This window comes from Stegodyphus dumicola, chromosome 7 (assembly GCF_044657685.1).
Source record: "Stegodyphus dumicola isolate Sdum_Otavi_A_Nest chromosome 7, ASM4465768v1".
In the NCBI taxonomy this organism is placed as follows: Eukaryota; Metazoa; Arthropoda; class Arachnida; order Araneae; family Eresidae; genus Stegodyphus; species Stegodyphus dumicola.
Window position 1 is genome coordinate 136,397,898 of NC_140774.1, and position 25,724 is coordinate 136,423,621.

The 25,724-nt window shown below is 32.1% G+C and overlaps 1 protein-coding gene across 3 annotated transcripts in view; it reads right to left on the reverse strand.

Annotated features, from left to right (window-relative positions):
• LOC118189478 (hemocytin-like) overlaps window positions 1-25,724 on the reverse strand; it is a 728,690-nt gene that overhangs the window by 474,368 nt on the left and 228,598 nt on the right. For all 3 annotated transcript variants that reach the window (XM_085820839.1, XM_085820840.1, XM_085820838.1), the window contains exons 22-26: window positions 23,269-23,416; window positions 21,437-21,602; window positions 18,947-19,074; window positions 14,761-14,920; window positions 3,739-3,970 (exon numbers count right to left, since the gene is read on the reverse strand). In XM_085820839.1, coding sequence (XP_085676965.1) covers window positions 3,739-3,970; window positions 14,761-14,920; window positions 18,947-19,074; window positions 21,437-21,602; window positions 23,269-23,416 — 834 coding nt within the window. The remainder of the gene's footprint in view (window positions 1-3,738; window positions 3,971-14,760; window positions 14,921-18,946; window positions 19,075-21,436; window positions 21,603-23,268; window positions 23,417-25,724) is intronic.

A 25,724-nucleotide genomic window follows, 5' to 3' on the forward strand; every position in this document is an offset into this window, starting at 1 on the left:
TATTTAATAATCTTTATTAACCTTTCATGATTCTGCTTTCACATTTTCTTTACTGCGATTTTTGTAAATAACGTATTTTAGTTTAACCGAATTTTTTATTCTGCAATGATTTTATGATTAAACTTAAAAAGATTTACTTATTTCTTTCCTTTGGCGATTATTTAAAGATAATCACATTAATAAAAGCCATATTTTTTTTCGAGAAATTGAGAGTTTGCAAAGTGATTACTTTAACAGTGTACGTATAAACGCCACAGGAATTATAAAGCAATTTCTTACTTTACTCGGTCATTGCTGAAACCTTTTTCTAAATAAAAAATGAAAATACTTAATTATTAAAAAAAATTGAAAGCTTTCAGATTTTACATTACGCCCAAAAGGGCGTTTTTCTAACGCTTTGCGTGTTACTTTTATTTATTAAATATCATTTTCTTCGCACTTAAACCATAAAATTCAATTCGACAGCAATACCTCAAAATAATTGTAAGATAAGCATATCTTTAGAATTTCCGATACACAGTCTTGCGCGCTGGAGATAATTTTTTTCGTACAGTGTTGCCATTGCTCGCTTTGAAATTATTCTTAAAATTAGTTAAAGTTTTACAAAATATGAAATAGATAATAAAACAAATTTCAAATTCCAAGTTCGGGCTTCCATATCCCCATGTTCTAGTGGAAGACAACTACTGAAAATTTGATGTCTCTAGGTACCGTTGTTTCTTTAGCAGAGCGAGACACATACATACATTCATGCAGATTCTTAATTGTTTAATTTCCTTAACTATAAAGCGGGGCTCTAACAACTGGTGGCAACATTTTGAAAAGTGAACCAACGCAAAATGCCAAAACGAAATTAATAGCCCATTGGGTTAATAATTAATATATTAATTATAAAATGTTACCTAAACCATAACTTGATTATCCAATTAAAAATTCTCTCTCTCTAAATCTACACCAGTTTTTAAACTAGAAACACATTATTTCCTTTTACAAGATGCTATTCGTTACTGCAATATGGACCCAAATACACCTCCTCCATTCATTCCTAAATATTCTTGCTAAAACATTTTTCAGAAGACTCGTTTTCCTTCTGTTGCCTGCATTTCGGCTTCAATAAAACAAATCACTAAGCGATAAGTAGTTAGAAGAAAGACATTTTCATACTTAACGATACATTTAAAAGCGAGTATACGCACAAAATTTTACTCAGTGTTGTAGTTCTTAAGATATTAATAGGAACGTAAAGTTGATACCTGTTATTTCTTTCACTAAACCTTTTTCCTGCAAGCAGCATTCAGAAAACTGGAAACATTGCTTCTCGAACTAGCATTTTCAGAACAGAGTGTGAATGCATGTCTGTAAAACTGGATCTTCTTGGAAATTGTTCTTTTTCATAAGTGAAAAATGCTTTTCGCGTTAGAACGCACTATCGAAAATGGAAATTATATATAATGATCATGTATTTCTGAGAAACGCTCAAGCGAATGTTTGAAAAATTCGAGAATTCTCTCTTCATTGAATCTTTGCTTTAGATTTGGATAGCACTGAATTTCTGTCAATTCCTTCTGGAAATGGGCTAAACATTTTTTTCGGGGAAACCACCCCAGGAGTCCATCATAGCATCCATTATTGTATAAATGCTTCGATATTCGGTGAAATTTTAATTTTATTCATGTATTAGAATTATATTTTTGTTATTATCCGAAGGGAGCTAATGGGTACATATAACTCAGGCCCGTATGAGGCTCACGGGCCGCGAGTTTGACATGCCTGATGTTGAACTTTAAAATTGATAAGATCTGTGTAATTTCATTGAATTCATTCAAGGAACGAAAGATAATTCCTACAAAAAAAATATTTATTCTGCAATTGCAATATTGTGCCTTCATCTGAAAGCTCGACTACGTGAGAATGTTCACCCTTCCTTTTTCTTCCCCTGTTATCATCCTAAGTGAGATTCTTCTGGTTAATAAGTGAGTTAATAAAACAATCCGACCTTATAGACGCTGTTTCCGCTTGTCAAAAATACCTCACTAAGAACTATAGTTAGGCACCAGTTCGTGTGGCATCCTGAAGCGCGTCCACAAGCATCAGTGCGTGTGTGAGAAATTTGAGACATGATTAAATAGTATTAGTCACCACAAGGTTTGATGATATATAATGCGAATAGTATTTTTTAAACTCCAAAATGTGAAGTTTTTATGCTTAGTAGTTATTACAATATTAGATGACCTTTTCTCCCTTCTTTTTTTTTTAAATCTATACATTTTAAAGCATAATTTTATTTATTCCCATCCTGTTTTCATGGCTAAAATAATAATTATTCACTGTCTAAGCGTACCACCCTGATCTGCATAGTAATTAGAGCTTCTGTCTGCCCTGGTTCACATCCCGGGAAAGGCTCACATGTCTATAAGGCTCTTCAAATGCTGGTGAGTATAAAGTCTAGTAGAAAGGTTTGGTAGTAGAGTGCTTCCCCAGCCTGGGCAAACTACAAAGCAAACGAAATTAGCAAACTCCAAGTGCTTCAAAATAAGGTGCTAAGAATCATCACAAAAGCTCCTTACTATGTTCGGAATAGGACTCTTCACTCCGACTTGAAAATAGATACTATTCAGGACTACCTCAGCAGAATAAACAACAACTTTTTTAATAATATTATCAATGTGAATCCCGCTAATTTCACGGACATTCTTATCTACGAAATCCTGGCTGAAGACAAAAACCTCCGCCCATTTGCCGCCCACCTCTTGAGTTCAGAATTCTAAGTTCCAGTTTTCTGGTTTTCAAGCAGCATCAGTCGGGATCAGTTTCTGGGAGGGTGACCTCCCACGTGACTGGCTCCGACGAATGAACAGTTAGTATTCGGGCTATCCTACACAGGTCATCCGAAGTTTCTTTCTCCGGACCCTGCTTGGCGGATTCCATCCAAGATGTAGCAGTACAGGAGCAAAGTGCTTCTTTTTCTCTTTTTCTCTCTCCAGCACCATTCTACCTCCACGAGAGAAAATTTCTTTCAGGTTTCTACTCTGTCAGGCCCCACATGGGATCACATCAGGAACTGGCAAGAGCAGGACTTTAATTTCCTGCTGAAAGCCAGTATAACCGCAAAGTTCCAAAGGTAGAGAAAACGGGGTGAGATATCCTCGAATGCCTTTTCCGGTGAGTTCACCTTCAAATTTGAAACAGAATTTCTTTATACTCGTGTGTGTGAAATTGGTCACGCGTTTTGGGTAATATTCTAGATTATGAGATGACTAAATGACAGATGGCTAGTGGTTCTTTCCGGCCAATGAATTATGTTGCAAATGACCAGCCTTTTGGAAAATTAATCCCATCCAAGTTTCTAAGAGTTACATAACTGTATGTACAGAGAAAGATGTTTTTTCTGTGCTTCAAATTAAAAACTTATATTAAAAAGATTATGTATTAAAATAAACTGTCTAACATAATTGCCCAGTTTGAAATTATTTCAGTGTTAAATTGAAACAGAGAGCTACGAGAGTTTTCGGTTAGTTTTATGTTCTTGAATTTTGCTTAATTTTAATTTGTTTAGCGGGAATATTATTTAAAGACTACACTATATTATTTAATAACAAAAATGACGCTGATAATTAAACTAAACTAACTAAATGAATAAAATGATGATTCTAAGTAATTAACGTAACACATATGGATTACTTCAGAAATAGCCATTTCAAAACATCTAGCTTAAAGACAATTTAATAGATCTCCTACCATGTATTGCAGTCTTGATCCATTGTGTCTCCTGGAGAATACATGATGTCACCGTAATGGCATGGACACTGATCGATTATTATGCACTGCCCGTTCTCAAGTACTTTTCCTTCAGGACAGTGACATCCATCCACACATCTCTCTTGCTGACAAGTAGGCTCTTGATCTTCGCAAGTGGGGGGACAAGGGGGACCGCATTCGCTGTATTCAGTGCCATTGGTGCATACCATTGCTGAAAATGCATAATTATATGAAATTATTGATAACAGTTAGTACTGAATTACATAAAATAATACCGTTCTTAGTGTAATTACGTTTTTGTGTGAGATTTCATTTAATTAAATATGCCAAATAAAATATAAAATATTTACAAAAATTATCCTCTACCTGAGTAGTTCTTAAGCGGTTTTGCTCCATGCATCCTTTTTACCATTATTAGAAAATTATTCGCCCTTTCCAAAATCAAAAAATTTATATACATTTGTTTATATTTAGATTAATTGAGTTAGTTTTATTTTCACTATCTTTTGGATTCTGTGTAATTTTACTATTCAGAGTAATTTAACTCATTTATGTATTTTCTATCAAATGCAACGCATTTGGTGACCAGAGCGCTTCGTTTTTATATGACCACTAGCCAAGAACACTCCATCGACAAATAGAAACCCTTGCGTTGAATGCTTGAAGCACAAACACGTCACAAGTCGCAGTACTTTTCCGTCTTATTTTTTTCTTAAATTGTGAAAGCGATTCGGATAATCAGAATTTAGATAATTGGAGTTGTACTGTACTTCTAAATTTAGTTGTAACGGTCTTTTAATTGATATTTTTAATTTGATTATTTCCTCATTATTCTAAAAATAATAATAACATTTCTAGATTAATCTATGCCACAAAGCTTGCGTATCGCTGATGAAGTAGTGATTTCGGAACCTAAACTCTTAGAATTGAAACCTTTGTAAAACCAAAACCTTCCTCTTTGAGTTGTCATATTGAATAAATGCTTACCTCACTTGTAACTAACTCTGTTGCTTCTTGGACGTTATTTCGCTGTGCTCTGCTCCTGTCGCAACTGTATTCAGAAATGTAAACGTTCTGAAAATAGGCACGACTAGAGTACCAAGTAAACTGTGGCTACACATGTCAATTGAAATAAAGTTGAATATTTAACGCTATTCGGCTGCCACGTTTTCTTTTCGGTATGGATTTACGTTCTACGTCATCAACACCTCTGCGTTTCTAAGTCTTAGCGTTCACACTTCAGTATTTCTAAATTTTGCTTTTATCATACATTCAATATATATATGGTAGTAAAGATTATTTTACTTTTAGATAAATAACGAAAAATATGAAGTATACACATACTGTATTTACTTTCCAAACGAAAACAGTCAGAGAAAATTATGCGAATAGTTATTCGAAGAATGCGGCTACAGCACGAACATAATAAATGAAAAGTATTTATGGAAAAGCTACTACATTATTGCAATACTAAGATTACCGCAATATTTTTTACTTAAAAGAAACCTACATTCCCATAAGAATACATAGTAATATTAAAATTACAATGCCTAATGAGGCATTTACATTTCTGCTTTGCTGTCTCCTGAATGTTATTGCTACACACCGTTACTCCCTTGGCCTGAAATGATTTAGTTTTGCTGAAACTGTTGTGCGTCTTTTTATCTGCTTCAATTTGAAGGTGTCGCCGTAGTCACCGTTGTCACTATCTTCTTCACCGTTAACTCCATCTTCCCTCATACATTTTCAGATCCATCAAGAGCATTAGATACCCCCTTTTTCTTAAAGCTCTTCACTACGATTGCATCATCAGTTACAGCCATTGCATCAATCCACAAGCAAATTCATTCGTAAGATGAAAACATTCACCACGTAAAAAAATCTGTTTTAAAATTATGGAGAGTTCGTTTTCAGAAAGACTTGAAGAAATAATTAAATGAATATTTAAAAAACTTTTCAGAACTCTGTGCCAAAATGCCGGAGGGGAATACGAGAGGAGAATTGCACCTGTAAATATATTATTTATCCTTTTTATTTCATATATTTTAAGAATACACAAACATATGTAAGTTTAAAAAGAAATTTATTTTTTCTGTAAAAGCTATTTTTTTCCATGTGCATAATCATTTGTATTAGTGAGATATTTAATCTGTTTTACAGCAAGTAATTGGAGGAATATCGCTTTTAAAATTTCCACATTTTTCGGTAATATTTATTACTTTATGATAAAAGATTTTCTTATATTTCTTACATTCCAGAAATTAAGTTTAGATCCAAGTTCAGGGAAACCATCTAATTTATTTCATGAAAATTCGGACAATTTTATCTTCTTTTTTTTCTTCAAATTTGCCTTCTTTTTATCTTATTTCTTTCTTTTTATCATTGCACTTTTATCTTTTAAAATTTTTCTTCTTTTTTCCTTATCTTTTTAAAAATTTTTGACACTTATCTTTTTATGTATGTGACATGATATAACTATACTGCAAAACATTTTGGTCTATTACTCCCAAGAAGACATAGATATAATGTGTAGTGGATGTTAGCCAGTTGATGGACAGGCTAAATCTCATGACTGGAAAATGCTGGCCATACCGCTCAGGAAGTTAATAAGTACAGCAGAAAATTCCTGAATTTTCTTTCTTTGTTTCTTTTTTTTTTAATATAACGTAATGCAGTCTTCGAAACCGAAATGTAATTAATTGAAAAGTACCCTATAAACTCAGGGTCTTTCCAAAAATTATGATAAGCTGAATAAAAGAGCGTATCATAATATCATAATGCGAATTTCGTCTCAAGGATTATCAGAAAAACGACATTTTTTGGCATTAAAAAATGTTAGCTCAGATAGTCATAGATAGATGGTACTCATGATATACGTTACATATAGAATAAGAAAAGTTAAGTTCAAACAGTATTTCATTCTTTTGCATTTGCGAGCAGATTACATTATTCTTCATAATCTACAGATTGATCCCCCATGAATTCTTAGCTGCAGCACATAGTCTTTTAACAAACCTCCCTTGCAGCATATAGTCTTTTGACGGACTGAAATTAGCCCTTTACCGAGATATTATCGGTACAGCACTACCTGTCGGTAGCTATTTTAATTAAAAGGAACCTTATCGCCCCAACCTCCGAATGACAAGTTCCGTGATAAACATTTAGTGAAGTTTATGGGAGATTTTTTTTTAATCTGTCCGAATTTATGGGACACCCTGTCATTTTACATGCACTTATTATTCCAATCACAATAGATGCTTGCAAAAGGATTCATAAGAGATCATCAGAGGCATAATTTCCTAAACATTGCTCCCAGACATGTCCTTCCAATGGCAAATTTTCTGAAATTAAATAGATACATTTATTACAGCTCTTTCATCATGAGATGGGAGATTTTATTTGATTATGAAAATATAACCAAACATTGTACGTGTAGCTTCTTGGAAAATATTCCAACAAATAAAATATACATTCTGCTTTAATTTACATAAAAAATTAATAATTTTACAAATAAATTTCGCTGAGGTATTCGAGAAAGAATTAGTTCGATCTCAATATCTATCACAACCAGAAATTCAAGATCTTTCAAGAAAATTCAAAAGAAGCTACAGAAAATAAGTTACATAATTTAGTCTTTAATATTTCAGTAGTGGGTAAAACAATAATTTTTTATTAGATATCAGCTTGTCGTAAAAAAATATTCATTATGCATGTTTCTACGATTTTGTAGCGTGTGGAGCGTTTCGAATTAACAAAAGCCCAACGAAAGTTCTATTTATCAGAATTTTCGCGCTATTGAAAAAACACAAAATACTACTTTTTATGATATAAAAGTAAATATTATGAAAACATTTTCGACACTGAAACAGCTTTCATAATATTCACACTTACATCTCTCTATTTTTTTTTTCCTTTAAAAAAACTTGGTAACTGGAAGAGCATGTCTAGGCTATAGGAAATAAAAATTATAGTATGCTTTGTCGAACATCCGGCCCAATAGATAAGAAATATTTTGTTTTCTCTCGTAAAAATCTTATTTTAAAAGTAGCGTTCTTTACCTTACTACGTAGTTTTACTTTCTTTCGTACACCAACCGTGTCTGGAAAATCTTTTACTTTATCCCAAGCAAAAATATATACAGATGATTCGCCGCTTCGCCGCGTGTTGAATTTTGTAAGGGATTACCACACTCACAACAGATAATGCCTTTCTTAGGTATCAAGAATCATTCAAACATAAAATTGTTTCACACAACTTCTACTCTGCTGGTAGCCAGACATAGAATTCATTCTTTACAAAGCTGAATTTTCTCGCTGTATTAGTTGATACTCTTTTAATATTCTCTATAACAATCTTTCATTAGAACCTTTTTAAAATTTATTCCCGTAGACTCATAAAAAGTATTATTCGACCTCAATTAAGATTTTCAATTCTGTTGCTAAATTCAGATTTCGCTGTCCCGTGTTGCTTTCATTTTTTATATTAAAAAATGCTGAAATAAATTCTTTTTTAAATGCATTCAGAAAATCCTATCTTATTTCTAAAATGCATTCAAATTAGCGCTGAAAGAGAAAAATCATCCAATAAAATAGATTTTTTCCCTGAAATACTGTACTTTTTTGCTATAGTTTTAATAATTAAATCAGTCTTAAGACATTTCATTTCGTTCTTTAAACGATTCATTTAGAACCTATTTAAACACTAGGTAATTTTTATAGCTAATATTCATAATAGATTTAAACCTTTGAAAGCCAAAACCACCGAGATGGCCTTTTATTCAAACGACCACAACTGCCCAAAACGGCCGAGATCTCGATAGTTGCAGTTTCCCCAAATGCGTAGTATCAGTTTAATGCAGACAGCTTTTCGTAAGAGGCTAATAGAAGTTTCTTTCTTAAATATCAGTAAGGACTCCTTTTGAAATCTTTATAACCCTTTGTGCGTTAATGAATGGGGAAGGTAGGAAACAGACGAGACAGGTAATGGACAGGAACCGGAGTTTCGGTATTTTAAGATACAGGTTAGCGAAGACTTCGGTTTTCTAAGGGTTAAAGTATTCAGCAGAATTAACAAAATTAGGGAACAAAATTCCTTGAGACGTAATAGAATTCTGTTATGCAGATAACGTATAAATTGTTATTACAGACAAACATCTAATGAATCTAAGAAATACCGAAACACATGCAGATAACTGTACTTTTGTTTAAAGTAAAAAAAAAAAAAAAAAAAAAATCAGAATTTTAATATTTTTAACGATTGCATTATATCGCAATCAGCGTCATCAGCGTTATAACGCTTGGTAGATTAGAGGTGACTCCAATATAATATGAACACATTTTGTAATGTTTTAGAGTATATCTTCAGTGCAAAGATAAGAATCGAAAGAATTATATCGTCAGCAGGTCTGATGAGCTTTTAAAATTGTAAGATGTGCTATTTAAAAGATTTTACAGATGTACATATCTTCACAAAATCAAGTGCAATAGAAGGATAGAAAGAAAAAAAAAGTTTTCCAGCACTAGTTTGAATTCAACTACTAAGTGCTTTATTCGGGAAACCAGCGCAGAATATCTTATCAAAGATACTAACAAATAAAATCCCAGCATGAAATAATATACTATTTACCAATTTTTGACATATGGACCTTTATTTACACTTTAAACAAGATAGCGGTTTGAATATCTGCCGAATGGACTCCAGATATGTAATAGACAACTTACATCTCCAAAAAACTAAACAGTACATAGTGTAAGCTTACAGATTTAGAACTATAAGCTTTAGCATCCAGATATATAACAGATAACTTACACTTTACAGAAACGGATCATTGTATGATAATGGATCATTGTATGATAATGGATCATTGTATGATAATGGATCATGTAAACTTACAGAACTAGCTCTGTAAAATTTAGCATGCTGGAAAGAAAGTCGAAAGCAACTAATACATTGCATTTTGAATGATGACAACATTAGAAATTAAATGGAATTTGCTGCAGTTTCACAGTATGAGAACAAATTATTCACTTTGAGTCCCAAAGTATGTAAATAGAGAAAAATCTCTATTTAAAAATCTTAAAAGATTTTAAACTTCGGAAAAATTGACCCATTTCGGTAAACACGAAATATCATTCTCAGCTGACACGAAACTAAGAAAAATTTGCAAAAAAAATATATAAAGTTCAAAATCAAATAGGCAAGATAAAGAAAATTCATTTCAATGGAATTTTCTAAGCTGTAGTTTCTAAATAAAGAAAAAATTGCTGTGTTTTATCAACATCCTTGTTAATTACAGCTTCTTTAAAAGTTGCATATATTTCTGCAATATTTTCTCAATATAAAAATAAATAAGTTTATTTCAAAGGAATTTCTTGTATATGTACATTGCAGAAAGAAAACTGCGACAGTGCTAGATCTCCCGCTGTACTGGGCCGAATGACGAAATTCAACTTGCGTTTTTCATGCCTCGAAAAGGCGATATAGCATTGTTCTAATATAGGTTTTTTTGACACAAAATCGTACTTTTTGTTAAATTTTATGAAACCATTTTTTACCATATTTCCATTCTACTCCTCAAATTACGCCAATCTACCAAGTTTTGTAAAAATCTCACACGTAGTTTCTAAAAAATTAGCTTTCAAAATTTTAGCTTCTCAATTTTAATTGAGTTTGGTATATATTCATTAAACTCTCTTTTTATTAAATTTATTGGATTCTTCTTTTCATATTTCGAAATTGAGGTTCATTCCAAATAAAATTCCCCCATTTTTTATGATTTATTTTTAAAATTTGTATTTTTAAGTAATTTTTATAAATTTTTCAAAAAACGTTTTGAATTATAATCTATAAAACTTTTACCATCATCTTAAAGTAGATGTATTTCTAAGTATACCTGCAAAAATTACAGTTTTTTACTCAAAATTTCCGGATATACGTGAATTTATGTATTGGCGCGTTTTGAAATTTGGCATATTTGTTGAAAACGATAAAACATCAAATCTGGTTTAGACACTTTGCTAAAATTATTTGAAAGTAGGGAAGATGTGACTTTTCTTCTCTCAGGCACAATGTAAAAAGGTAGGAACGAGGTTAGTTAGTTAGTTAGTTCTAAGCACTGGCCCCCAGCCCACCTAGCAGGCGAAACCTGCCATATGACTATGAGGGGACAGGCCAAGCCACAAAGGCCTAACAAAAAAAAAAAAAAAAAGTAAAATAGATACATACATTCCAAGCACTGCCGATGAATTAGTATATAAATGCGTCGTTTTCATTTCTGACTTTTTTTCTGAAGTTTAAAATCTTTATAAGTTTTACTTTCAATTAGTTATTATTATTCAAATGTTCTTATCAAAATTCATCTTAAATATCAATAATCGTCTATATTATCAAAATTCATCTTAAATCTATAAGTTACCTCAATTATTTCTGTTTTCAGTAAGATTTTCTGCTTTGTTATATCTCGATACCAATATTCTTCTTATTCTCATTCACCATTTGCATAATATATCTTGCAAATTTTCTAAACAATTTATAATTACTAAATAAATCCTCAAATTTATATTTTTCTCTCACACTTCAACAGTCCTCGACGAAATGATTTGAATCGCCGAATTTATTACAAACTTTACATATATCATTTCCCTGGAGATGGAACCTTTTTAAGTCAGCAGGGAACCTTTCATGTGCAGTGAGAATTTGATTAAAATCTGCATCTCCTAAAATTCCCATTTTTGTGCTAATTTTTAAGCACTTTAGATAGTTTTTGTTTCTTTCAGAGAGATCCCATTAATTTTTCCAGTCTCTAATAAGCTTGTCATATATTATAGTACATGTCTTCTTTTTCGAATCTTGAATAAAACCCTTTTCGGTCCCAACCCCCAGGGAGGCTTCTTTTGCTAGAACATCCGCTCTCTCATTCCCATAATGACCAGCGTGGGCTTTGATCCAATGTAAATTCAAAATATGGTAGGAACGAGGTACCTTTTTTTCCGCTCCGGCATATTGGAAGTGGAAGGAATACTGGTCGGCATATATTAAGAAGTACGCCAAGTGAATTATTCTTAGCGCAAACTAAAAAAAAAAAATTGTGCCAAGATAAATTTTTGAACTTCTCCGTGAATTTCGCACCAAATTTTACAAAATTTAATATCTAGGTATAATTTCAGTAGTAGAATCGAAATATGGAAAAACAATAGGTATGTTATTTCAGAAAAAGTCCGATTTTGTGTCAAAATACATATGTTAGAACAATGCTGTATATAAATCTAATATATCATATAAGTCGCACATTCGAGACATGGAAAACTCATTTTGAATTTTGTCAATTAGCCCAGTAGAACGGAAGATATAGAACTGTCGCTTTTTTGGGGGGCAGTGTATCTTGTAATCTCTACGATGTCTATCTCATTTTAATCGGATATATTAAAATTTTGGTCTGATGTATATATATATACTAGACGTAATTGTATAGAAGTAATAGTGTTCAAAAATGTTCATAAATTAATAAATGTTAAATTCTAAATTTTGCATTAGACCCATGGTGTACTTCTTTGTCGAAGCTTTTTTCTTTTTCTTTCTTTTTTTTCAGCCCTTTTCACATATTTCTTGGGTCTTGCGGTTCAGAAGCTTTGAAAATTTGAATCCTAAATCAATTGCGGTGTATTGGCCGAAACCGCTACGCAAACTCTGGGTTGTGATACAGGGTTGAAATGAAATTCAAGGTTAAAATGAAATTCAAGGTTGAAATGAAATTCAAGGTTAGTTTTAACAATAACATGAATTTTAATAAGATGAAAACCTTAACCTTGACCTTAACATTGCATACTTTGGCAGTATGGGACTTGGGTATATTTAGTCCCGTAATCTCAGAATTTTGTTACATGAAAAATGCTCTCACACATTATACACGAGGAATGATCGTTCTTAGCAGGCCAACATGCCCATAGCTCTAAACAGGAAAGTCGTTTTTTCTCTTCTCAGGAAACCACGCTATATACCTTGTTTACTTACGCTGAACTCCCGGGGAGGGGAAATTCTTTCACTAATACATAACAAAGTGTCCATCTCCTAACTGTGGTGAAAAGACTTATCTCTTTGTCCACCGGAGTGACCTTCCAGGCTGCAACCGGAATCATTAACAAAGGTATAGGATTTCGCATCCGATATGAAAACTATTGCACTCTGAAATCACTCATCTTAGACAATGAACCTTTATGCCACCTTATCACACAATTTACATTGAGAGAAACGTTATGTTAAGGATTTAATAATACAAACCTTTCTGAAGGATTTCATGAAAGGTTTTATTGGGACTATAACCTTGATCAAAGCTACTGCGTTTCGAGTAAAACAATTAAGTTGTGAAACTAGTAGAACGCAACGAAAAATTACTACTTTTTTAACTGTTCAACTACTGTTTGGCTAAGTACGGAGTAAAATGCAGTGCAGTTTCTTCAGTAGTGCGTAACCAAGCAAATTACATAAAACAAACGTGTATAGAGTCTCAACTTTTTGAGCAGCATGCGCTGTCCAGACTGAAGAACAAAGTGAATAATCGCTATGTCTTGTTAATGAAACAGAGAACGTAAGAAAGGTATAAAAGACTCTTTTATTAAGAACTCAGTTAGTTAATAATAGACAATACTTGTGCTTACAAAATTACCTAGCATTTATGGCGTAACTCAAAAATAAGATATTCATATTAAAACAAGGTTAAGTCTTCAGTTAGCTAAAGGCTCCACAAAAATCATTAATGCGCAAGGCGCAAGTTGTCTCAGACCTAATTCGGCGAGACAAGCACTATTGACAAAAATAAAGCAACGCCAAAAAGAGAATCGTAGAATTTCAGCTATAACGTGATCTTCAGCAGGCAGAACATGCTCTTATTTAAGCAGTCTACAATCTTCTTTTAAATACTATCTCTTTCTACCTCACTTGAATACATGCGAACTGAAATAAGCATTCTGCCAGGAAAACGGAAAGGGAGAATGAGAGTAAAGAAACTTAACATAAATAACTTAAATGAGGCAGAAACAGTCCTCGTAAGTAATAAAAAATACCTCATGAGGAAAGATTTCATTTATGATGTTCTTACATTCCAAACACGCATATTAATTACAGACATGCATGTACTAAATTCATGAATAAATATAGCAGGTTAACGCACAAATGTAAAAGATTCCGAAAACATGTCTATTTGCAGTAATTTTAGCTTCGCAAGTTAATGTCTCGAATATGAATAAACGTTTTCCTGTTTGCAGAAATGCATACTGATTATTATGTAAAACATAGAGGTTACATTAACTGTTACTTTACTGGATATTCAGGAACTGCTTAAGCATTATTTAATGTCGTACCATTCATTAAGTTGTAACATTAGCTTAAGTATCTACTCGATTTAATTAAAGAAAACTGTTGAGAGCTGTTGCATAATGCTTGTGACGCCAACATTGTGCTCTCTTTATTCATGCTTTAAATGCAACTATTAATCATATTAAAATATGTCTAGTAAAAATAGAAATAAAACACAAAAATTCAACATTTTGCTGTGTTTAAAAATATAAAATAAGAGGATTGCTTGAAATATTAGTTTGCTTTTTGTGTATTCTACAAATAATTTCTCTGCGAGCAGTGTTTTTGTGTGAGCGAACGGTATCGTGCTTCTCTTCCCTCAATCGTATGAGAGATTTTCTATGTGAGAGTTTTGTTGGCGTGTATAAGCTTTCTGTATGGAATTTTCTAGCGAGCATTCACTACTGTGATGTTTCTTTGATGGTCTTTCGTCTGGAGGAATTTTTACTTGGTACATTTTCTTTAGCTTACTTTATGAAAAGAACTGTAGGTAAAAGTCGAAACTGAGTTCTCTCTGTTGCATGATTTAGAGAACTTTGTTATTTTGCGATGTATATGATTTACATTTGCATAGTGACACTATATTTATAAGCATTTCTATGTAACATAATAGCAACATTTTCAAAGATAATGTAAAATTTAAATACATACGGCACAAGCCAGGAGTTCTCCATCCTTCGCTCATGTCTATACCACCTCTAGCACATTCCAGAAGATATTCTGCAATTGAGGCGCATTCGCAATCTTCTTTTGCCATTTCATTGCAACAGTCCAAAGTGCACATAATGTAATATTTATTAGGATCTAAAAGCTGTTAAACAAAGAATGTGTATAAATTGTAGGTTTTAAATACTTATGGTGAATTATTTTTATTGCAGTCAAAATATCAATTTTATGTATTTTAACATATAAATTAAAAATTGAAATTCTCTGAATTGAATTAATTCAATTGCATATTTTCTTGAAATAATATGTTTAAGAAAGCATTTCTAGAATACACTTCTCGCTTAGACAATAAGTTGGTTCAGAGGACGCTGACAGCACATATCAAATAATCTGTGATGTCAGTCCTAGACAATATATGAGAGTTTATAACTTTTGTGTCTATGTGGAACTTAGAAGTTTATTTAATTATTTTATTAATCTATTAAGTATGCGCACACTTTTGATAATTATTGGTACAATAGTATTCTGAAGATATTGGCAGCATGGAAAAAACAGTATGAGAGTATCGGAACTCATCTCGGGTTGTGCTCTTAACTAATATATTTAGTCATAAACATTTAACGTTCTCCACAATTAATAAAAAAGAATTCATGCGGAAAAAAATCCATGTTTTTTACAGTGATCAAACTATCAATACGGATGTAAGAATAAAAATCAAAGCATAATACAATTGCATAAAGAAAATAATCAAAAACCCTTTGCTTATAATTCTGATTTAATTCTGTATTTTTAACAACTGCTAATACGTGCAGTTTTATTTTGGTAAAATTATAGATTTGTATTTTACCTATAAATTATTATTAATTATTTATGAACTATTTCAAAAATGCAATAAAAATGCATCACACCTAAAAGATATGAAAATGTAATATAAATTCTAAGTAGCATTACATTGAAATACAAATATTTACGATCTAATGCCGAAATAGTTTTTTTAGCTATAAATATTTTTTATAATTTCTAAATTCAGTCTAAGATTGTTTCATTTGAATATGACACCTTTATGATATTGTACGCATAAGGTTGAAGTACTCTTGGCGACACCCTTATCACATAGTATTTAGTGCCATATAAATTACAAATGAATTAAATTGTGCATTAAAACCTGATATTAGCCATCAGGCTTAAACATACTATTTAATTTATGATTAAAAAGAGATATTCATGATTAAATACGCGATCTAGGCAGAAATATATAAATATCAAGTTTTCCTAAAGCTTAGTCTAAATATTAAACATTCCTTAGGTCACTCTGAAAGTTTTGAAAATTCGATACTTGAGACATGTAGTACGAAAAGGTACAGTGCGTTTCATACAGAGGAAACATTTGCTAGTATAATGTAAAAAGAAAGACTTATCATTAAGTGCAAATTGGTATTAAGATCCTTTTAATTTTTGCTGATACTTAACTTTAATTTTGAAAAACTTTCTTAACATTATGTTTTTATGACTTCTAATTTAGATTAAATGATGTGAGTACCTAAAACATTTGTGTGATGGTTTTGAGTTGCTTCTGAAATCACAACTTAAAAATGGCTTAAAGGAATTCAGGAAAGAGGATTTTTTACAGAATTCTTTGCAGAGATAGCTGTGGTCATTTGCATATAAAATAGCTGCGGTAATTTCCACATGATAGCTGTGGGAAAAGGATAATCATATGACTAATGTATGGAGTGTTTAGATTCTAAACTATCTATTAGAACAGCAGCCGTTAGAATTAGGTTTCATGAAAAATTTGGTGTCAAGAAGCTTTATAGGTTTTGAACGTCTCATCGTTTCACAGCCCAACGGAAAGAGACTGGAGTATACTGGTGAATAAGGTAGGTGATAGGTGACGGGGGGAACGGGCACTGTCTCTTTACCATTAGGTTAATCGGTTTAGCACCTTGCCCAACCCCATCTAGAGCCATAAGGAATGCTTGAAATGGTGACCGCCAAAAATATCGCGGAAGAAGGAAGGGGGAGGAATAAAGAAAAAACCGCAAGGAGAAAACGGTGCTGTATAAAAACCGTTGGTAAGAGAAAAGAAAGCAAGGACAAAATCATAACAGTTCTAAAACATCGTTGTCGAAAACAAAGCTGAAAGAAGTTTTAAAACATCATTGTAAAAAATATAGTGGTAAAAAAAGCACCTACAAATAATCGCATGAAAAATTAGAAAAGAAAAGATGAGTAACTGAATGATGTTACCTGTATTAAAATTATTTAACTAAATGTAATAGAACAAGATTTAATTTTTACTAAAATATATCAGATTGACAAAGTGGAAGAAAATAATTTTACAATTTTATAATTAATTAAAGAATTATAATATAGACAATTTCATAAAATGATTACTCATCGTCCCTTTTCTAATTCTTTCAGACTATATTTATCATAAAAACTGTCCATACAATTTCACAAAGCGAATTATTAAGTAATGAATTTAATAGATAAATACGTAAATTTTAAATTCTATTAATTGCTGTACGTACGCCTACTTTTCTATTCATTTTCAGGATTTGAATGTTTAAGTTTCCTTCTTGTCTTTTAGTGAAAAAATATTTATTACTCCAAAAATATGAAATACAGATGTAAAAGTATTCCTCATTCCCTCTTACGCTCAAATTTATTATGTGAACTTACATTTACAACTTTTAATACCTCAAAAACCTATATCTGCGATATTATCGTCATGCGATGATTTGTAGGCGCTTTATTTTCTACTAAGATGTTTTTGCACGATGATGTTTTTGAATTGCTTTATTTTCGACACCGTTGTTTTCAACCACGATATTTTAGAACTGCGATGTTTCCTGATTGTTATTGTTTTCTTTTATCGGACGATGTTTTCGTCTTGCGTTGTTTACTTCGCGGCGTTTCAGTCTGCGAAGATTTCGTCGCGATTTTTTCACCTTTAATATTCCAAAGATCTGATTAAAGACTCTCAAATGCATTTTCCGTCTTAAAATGTGGTGAATCTTGGTTCTATCAATATGAACCGAAATCATGTTAAGAGGTATTCTCTACTATAGATTTTTTCTTAGTAACGTTCTTGCTACCAATTTCAAGGCAAAGGGAATCGTTGAAGAAAAAAAAAAAAACTGTGTGTTCTTTCTTTTGTGTAAGTATTAATGCTGTGGCGCTAAGTGATAAAAAATAAAGTCTTTTGAATGGTAAGAGTATCAGAATTAGGTTGGGTAATGTTCCCCAAAAATATACATTTGACTTGGAAAAAATTGGATTGAGAAGAATTCTATTCTGTCATGACATTGCAATAAATTTATCGCTAAGAGAAAATAAATAATCCACTTTCGAGGGTATTCGGAAATTCAAGTTCTCGTTCATTCTCTTTACAGTCCAGATTGTGGACGAAAAAAATAAATCTTTTTCTTATTTCTAAAAGGCAATGACAATATCTATGACCAAAGTTTGGACTTTTTTCGAGAAGACTGTACTAATGATACATCTGCAGATAATATCTCAAAGGAGGAAAAGCATTTGTACAAGGGAATGTATTTCAAGGAAAGGAAGAATTTTTTAACTAATTACCTAATAAAATAGCAAGTAATTAGTCAAATTATTCTTCCTTTAGAAATTTCCTGTGTAGCATTTTTAACGTATGCATATTTGCTTGCTTTATACTTATATTTTTTTTTTCTATATGAAAATATTTTGTTGACTTCTTTAGTTTAATCCTTAAATTCAATCTTTTGCTAACCTTTAGCAAATATCTTAAATTAATTCCTTGTAATAGTGTGCATTTTCTAGGACTTTATAACAAAATCGTAAATATATGTTTTTACGTAAGTAATAAATCTTGACGTCTTATGTTCTTTGTGTTAAATAACTATATCGCATTCAATTCGCACAACAGTTATGTTTCTAATTAGCTTGAAGCTCCGTCGCTTAATAAAATGATGCCAGTTCTACGTTTAATTCTAATGATGTCAGTTCTGTGTTTAATTCTAATGATATCAGTTTTATAATCGGTAACTTTTGGGGGAAATATGCAAAATCTGTGTTGTTAAAAGTAATTTTTGATCATTTCAGCATTCATATTTTTTATTGTTATTAATAGTACTGGAAACAATAATACTTTCATCAACCGAAAGAAATAGCGATTGCTTACCTCTGCGCAAGCGTCAAATCGCAAATTATAAATAGCCGCACAAGCCAAACTTGATTTGTCTGTCGCTATTCTTCTGTCTCTAGTATCGTCGTTGCAAGGCGATTTCGGTTCTACATCATCCATGCAGCCTGAAAAGAAAAATATTCTGAATGAAACAAATGAATATATAAGACTAATGTGAAGAAAAATTATTGCACATTATTTTCAAAGAAAAGGATATAAATAACGTGCGCTAGTTACAAATTAAGTAAATAATATTTTCATTTCAAACACTTGAATGCAACGTCAGTTTCATAATATTTAAATGTTTACATCATCTGAAGTATTTCATACTTTCGAAATATAAATGAAAATTGGGCGATGCGTTCCGAAACTTATTCAAACAAGCTATTGACTTTACTCAGCAAATTTACTCCGATTGCAGAAACGGCTTCGTAGCTCTTTTACAGTTCTCTGACAGCTTTTGTTGAAAGAGTGCTTGGAATGGAAATCTATTTGTCTACGAACTGGTTCATTTCACTGAGCAAACAAAAGCCTGATTCACGAAAAAAGAGCGAAGGTTTTGTTAAAAGCGTGCAAGAGACGACGGAGACTTTATACATCAGCGAATTGTGACAAAGCAAATTCTTTAGGATCATTACTGATATTCATGACGACTAAAGGAGACATGTTTAATTCCTGAAAATGTTCTTCAGAGAACAGAAAAAGAAATTCGTATTGATTGCATCGATCAATAACGGATTACGGATGCCTGATAAATGGAAAGTCTCGAATGTCCTGATAAAAGAAACCATAAATTTAGTTTCCTTTTCTTCGGCTATGAGGTTGCTCGTTCACATGAGAAATGCGATATTCCGCTAATTATGCCATATTGACGGTTCTAAGTTACTTTTGTTTGTCAAGAACATGTCTCCAGAGGCTGTTAAAACTTACTACGAAGTTTCTGGTATGTGACTAAATCAGGGAGTGACAATCTATCTCCTGAGAAAATTTAAGCTGGACGTTTTGTGCTCTTCAATTACCACTTGTTCCTTCACTTAAACATTTGTTTAGCATAAAAGCATCGATATAGGTTTCACTAGATGAACTGAAATAAACAGTCGTTTCAAATGTTCGGCCAGTGAAAAGGAAAAATAGAGAAACTGCTTTTGAAACTTAATGAAGGTTTGCATAATAATGATACTTTCGTCGAAAACGAGTGCTTTCCAATATTAAATTTTGATGGAAGCTTGGACAAATAATTTTTTGGTTGCTTGAATAATATCCCTTGCATTATTAATTTATGGACATGCCGCGTATATAAAGACTTCAGGAGGACAGATTAGCTATTACTGACAGCGTCCTGTGATACTGAAGATTTTAAAAATATTGCAGAAATTAAAGAACAATTTCAGCGCAGTGCAGTAAATGATTATGAAGTATAAAATACTCGGTTTTCTTACATGAAAGAAAATTATAAATCTTATAAATTTAAATTAGAACTAGATTTCTTCGTTAATATATCATAGTCATATATGCTTCGAAATTTAAAGCTAGATTTATTACATATTTTTTCCCTTCTTTCCGCATGCCTTCGTGGTGGAGTTGGAAGCATACTCGAAGCGTAATTCAAGAAGTCCAGGATTCGAGTCCCGGCGAGGACACTATATATTTTTTCACGTCTCGTTCTTCAAAATAACCTAATTGACTTTATAGATCTTCATATTGAGATTTAGCATCTAATAGTATTTAAGGTGAATTTGTAAGGATCTTAAGTTTTACTAATGTTTATTTTATATAAAAATTTTACTATCACTTCTTATTTTCCACTTCCGGCCAGAATTAAGTGTGTTAACTTATTTATACAAATTGTACTTGCTAACGCCCAAGTATATAAGTTGTGGCTTTTTACCATGAGTTAGGTAGAAAGTGAGAGAGAGGCAAGAATTAGACTTGCCACTGCATTACACGCGAATTTTCAATTAGCTGCTGTTCGCCTTTAAGGCCAGAGGTTTAGTCCTCTTGATATTTAAAACGTATTGTAGTTTCGGCAGTTTGCGTACTACATACGTAATCTTTTAAAAGGCCAGTCTTAGTGTTAGGTATTTGTGCATACTAAACGTAATATGAAACGTTTATAGTGTCATGATGAAAAATTAGCTAATATTGAAAGTAAAGTGTTTGTAACAAGATGAGTTTTATATTATTTTTGTACAGCAGGTTGGCAACTTTTAAATTCTTTTCTGTAAGTGGAGAAAGTTTTGAAAATTTAGGGTGTGAAATGAATGGATCATGGTACAACAGCGTTTACATAAAAGTAGCAATTATTCAAAGAATGGTGACAAATCTAATATGAAGAAGATAGAAAGTAATGCAAAATTCAGAATCGAAATGAGGTCTAAAGTTTGGTTTCAAAAGACATGAAGTGATTTTGAATGAATATGCTAAAACTGAAAAAACGATCAATTTTTAGCTTAAATTACCTCAGATATAATGAAATTTATGTCTTACTTTCGTCAATATCTTCCATTTTCCAACTATTAAAAAACGAAAAAATGTCAAATGTTTTCGATCCATCGCTTCGGAAGAACTTGTAATCCAAGATTCCGTCATAGTTTCCACACAAACCCACTGTCCCGTTCATCATGTATGGTTCAGCAGCAATAAATACGCTGTTCTGTAAGCAAAATGAAAACCTAATTTAATTTATTAAAATTACACTGACATCCAGTTATCATGTCACTGTCATCCAGTTATCATGTCTGTATAATCACATCACATTTATTTTCCTTACTTCAAAGGACTTAAAAATTTAAAAGAGGAATTTGCTCAAAAAATCAGACCTTCTGAGTTACAGAAGCCGACATGCAACTTCTGAAAATGTGAATTTGAAATTGCTTTAAATGGGCATTCATTATTTCAGTGCAATCGAAAGGAAGGGAATAGCATTTAACCATTTACAGTTACACAACATAATACAAATATTCATGTTTTGGCATTTTTATTTAAAAAAATCAATTTTTGCAAAAATTATGAAATATAATGTTTTGACATTCTTCAAGTCTCCACTCATATTTAGAAAAATGTTATAATCAGTATGAAAAATGCAATATAAGAAAGTGATTCCCGTACAACAAAATTTTGATTGAAACATGTAGTTTAAATTGGACATCACATTAGGGGGCCAGACGCAAATTAAAAAGAGAAGCCATTGGATACTTATTTAACTAAAAGTAAAATATTTATTTAGGAAAAGAGATTTCTAATGCTAAAAGATTAAGGAAACATTTCTTTGTATATTTTTACGAAAATTATTGATCAATATAATTTGCTTTTGAATAAAGATCTTAGACATGGAATCTTACAAAATTCTACAAAATACTGGCAGGCTTAACGCCAACGCATATTCTTATTTACATAAAATAAAAATTATAAAGATTTCTAGTTTAATTTTTGTATAGTTCTTAGATTGGATTTCAAAAATAATGAAATGCATGAGAATAATAATAATAACGTATTTCTAACGTTTCAAAATCTATAATTTATTTTTGTGACAATTCTTTCGCATAATATTTATAACAAAATTATAATTTAAAAAATTATACAATAGTAAATCACAGAAGTATATCAATGACAGGCGTATAAAGGAGAAAAATCTACTTTGAATTATTCCATCTTGTTTTTATTAACCGAACAATCATGGCTAATGGCAAACATGCCAACCAGTTTATTTTTAGAATGAATATAACATTTTGCTAAATATAAGTACAACGAGAAGGAAAACATATGGAAAGTTAGGTTTCATATTTCATGCAAAATTCATTTTTTGAAATTCAGAAATACTAAAACATGAATCTTTGTATCATTTAAAAACTTTTTAAGCGAAAGTATATGTCTGCAAGGAACGATTGCGAAAATAAAGAGCTGGTAAAGATGTTCTTGAATACGTATATTAACTCCTTATAAAATTATATTTAGCCATTTTATAGATAATGCATGCACATTCCTTAAAAATAAGATCTTTCAGATCTCCAGAATTTTTTCTGCAATCTCTTTCATTACCCAATATTTTTATCATTTAAGTAATTATTTAGTGTGAAGATACTTAAATACTTACACTAGGAAAAACTGTAGATTATAACATGGAAATTAATTAATTTTTTAATAAGTAAAAATTGAAAATGTTTTAGAGATTTTGACTAATATGGTTACACGTATTGAAAATGTACTAGCATTTCATTTTTTTAATCGAAAGTATGTAAAGCAACACTTTTTAAACTTATGTTTTATTGATTTTTTCCAATAATTATTAAAACTTAAATTTTATGTTATAATAAGGTTACCTCTTCATTTAGCCATATTGTGTAACCTAATGTTAGTCTTGCTACAATATATCTTGTAATGCGTTCAACGGTCAAATCTCCTGCTTGAGTTGGAATATCTAATGGAACTCCGTTACGTATTACACCATGTTCATAGGACAGAAAATATCTGCAAGAAAATAATATCAGTAATGAATAACGTTAAAAAATTTCGCTACTTAAATATAATAGCTATTTGAACAAAGTTAGTTAATGAATATTACAAGAGCAATCTTGCAAGAAATGTTAGTAAAAGGGAAACATTTTAAAGTAAATTTTAAAACTTTGGAAAAAAAGCAACCTTTGATTAGTGTAGATTTGGTAGTACAGAATACAGATCGTGTAAAAATAGTAAAAATCGTTTTGTTTTGTTTTCCTTTCCTTTCCTTGTGCAGTCTAACATTTCCTAATTGACAACCCGACTATACAAATAGTATCTGAATAAGTCTGGTTCTTCCAACACCGGCACCTGCGACTGCGGGAAAGGAGGTAGTCCAAAACCACTTTTACTCTGAACGTTGCTTCGGCAAAAAAACAGTTCTCATGTTTTCAACCTAGAGGAAAAGTACTGAAAAAAACGATGTTGCCCTATCGAAAATACGTGCTATCATTACATATTGCAAAGACGTAGTAAACTGGATAACTTTTTCTCTTTCAGATCTAGCTAATATTCGGCTACAGCTTCTTCAATATAAGAATTTAACAACGTTGTGTTATATAGTTAAAAAACTGTTATAATATTAATGTATTTTTTCCCGCTGACACAATTTATTGATTTATGCAAGTATTTTTATTTATCTGTCACAATTTTCTAATACATGTAAGTATTCAAATCTTGTAATATAAGAGTTCATTCCGTTAGTGTAAATACACCCATATAACACATAAAAAAGCAAAAATCATTGTAATTTATATATATCTGTAGTGTAAAACTCTTTTATCCCCGTTGACGGTTATCACTTTAACGTAACATAATTGACATCTTTATGCGCTAAATGTAGTATACATTAAATGAGCTGTCAAATACGATGTCATACGGAAATATCAAATAATTGATGTAATTCTATACATCAAGTATATAAATAGTCTATACATCAAAAATATATACATCAAGTATTTATATACTTGATGTATATATTTTACGTTATACAGGATGAGCCAAAACCCCGTCAACATTTAAAATTCAATAATTCAAGAAATAATATAGGTAGAGAGGTAAAAATTGACACACATGCTTGAAATGACATGGGGTTTTATTGAAAAAATATTGCGAAAGAAAGGCCAATATGGCGCTGGGCAGCAAAATGTCAGTAGCGCCGCATTAGAATCGTGTATGAAGTGAGCTGTAGTAAGAGAGGGAATCAATCCCTTCATGACTTTTCAATTTTCTATCCTCACCTTCAGGTGTTGGTCACGGTGTGCTTTATCATATCAATCGCGATCGGACCTCTTTTCTCCGAGGAAATGCTTAATCTGCTATTCAAACTGTCAGTGTAACGGGTGCGAGGTACGCTGAAATGTTACAGAATCGCATCATACATTCTCTGGCTGATAAAGACCTGTTGGAAGGCATGACTATTATGCAGGATGGCTCTCCATTCCATAATTGCTACACGTGTGAAAGATCTCTTGCACACATCATTTGGTGAGGATCGTGTGATGAGCCGCTACTTCCGTCATATACTCTTTTGCAAAAAAAAATCGAAGCACCAAGAAGGACTTTTGCGATCGTGACGAATTTTGGTATGCAAAAACATCTTGATCTAACATGCAAATGATCGAAGTTTCAAGGCAAATAAGCAAGAATTGCGATCATAGCTCGCATTTCTAGTGCGCAATTCGCAAAATATAACACCAGTAACAGAGGCGGGAAAGTTAATCTGTTTTTGTTGCTGCCATTGTAATTCCGTAAAGAAGCAACTAAAGATGCCATTACGACGATATCGAAGACCTTACAGACAACTAAATGACTTTGAACGTGGTCGCATTGTAGTGTTGCGTGAAGCTGGGTGGTCATACCGAGGAATAGGCCGCCGCCTGCAGCGTACAGACACTGATGTGTAAAGATGTTGGCAGCAATGGTTGCTATAAGGACATTGCCGACAAAATGAAGGCTCTGGAAGGCCAAGGAGCACAAATGTGAGGCAAGATAGAATGACTGTTCGCAAGGTCCAAAACGCCCCAACGGTATCATTGTCGACTAGTTAACGCACTACAGACACGTCTATACCTCCCGTGGTACCTTCTGCCATCTCACGGCGCTTGTCTGAGGCCGGGTTACGCTCATAGATGCATTTAAGACGTTTTTCTTTGACCCCACAACATCGGAGGAGTCACCTGGAGTTGTGTCAAAGCCGATCATCATGGCTGCCATCAGACTGGCATCGTATAGTGTTCAGCGATGAATCCCGCTTCACTCTTGAAGTAAATGACCACCG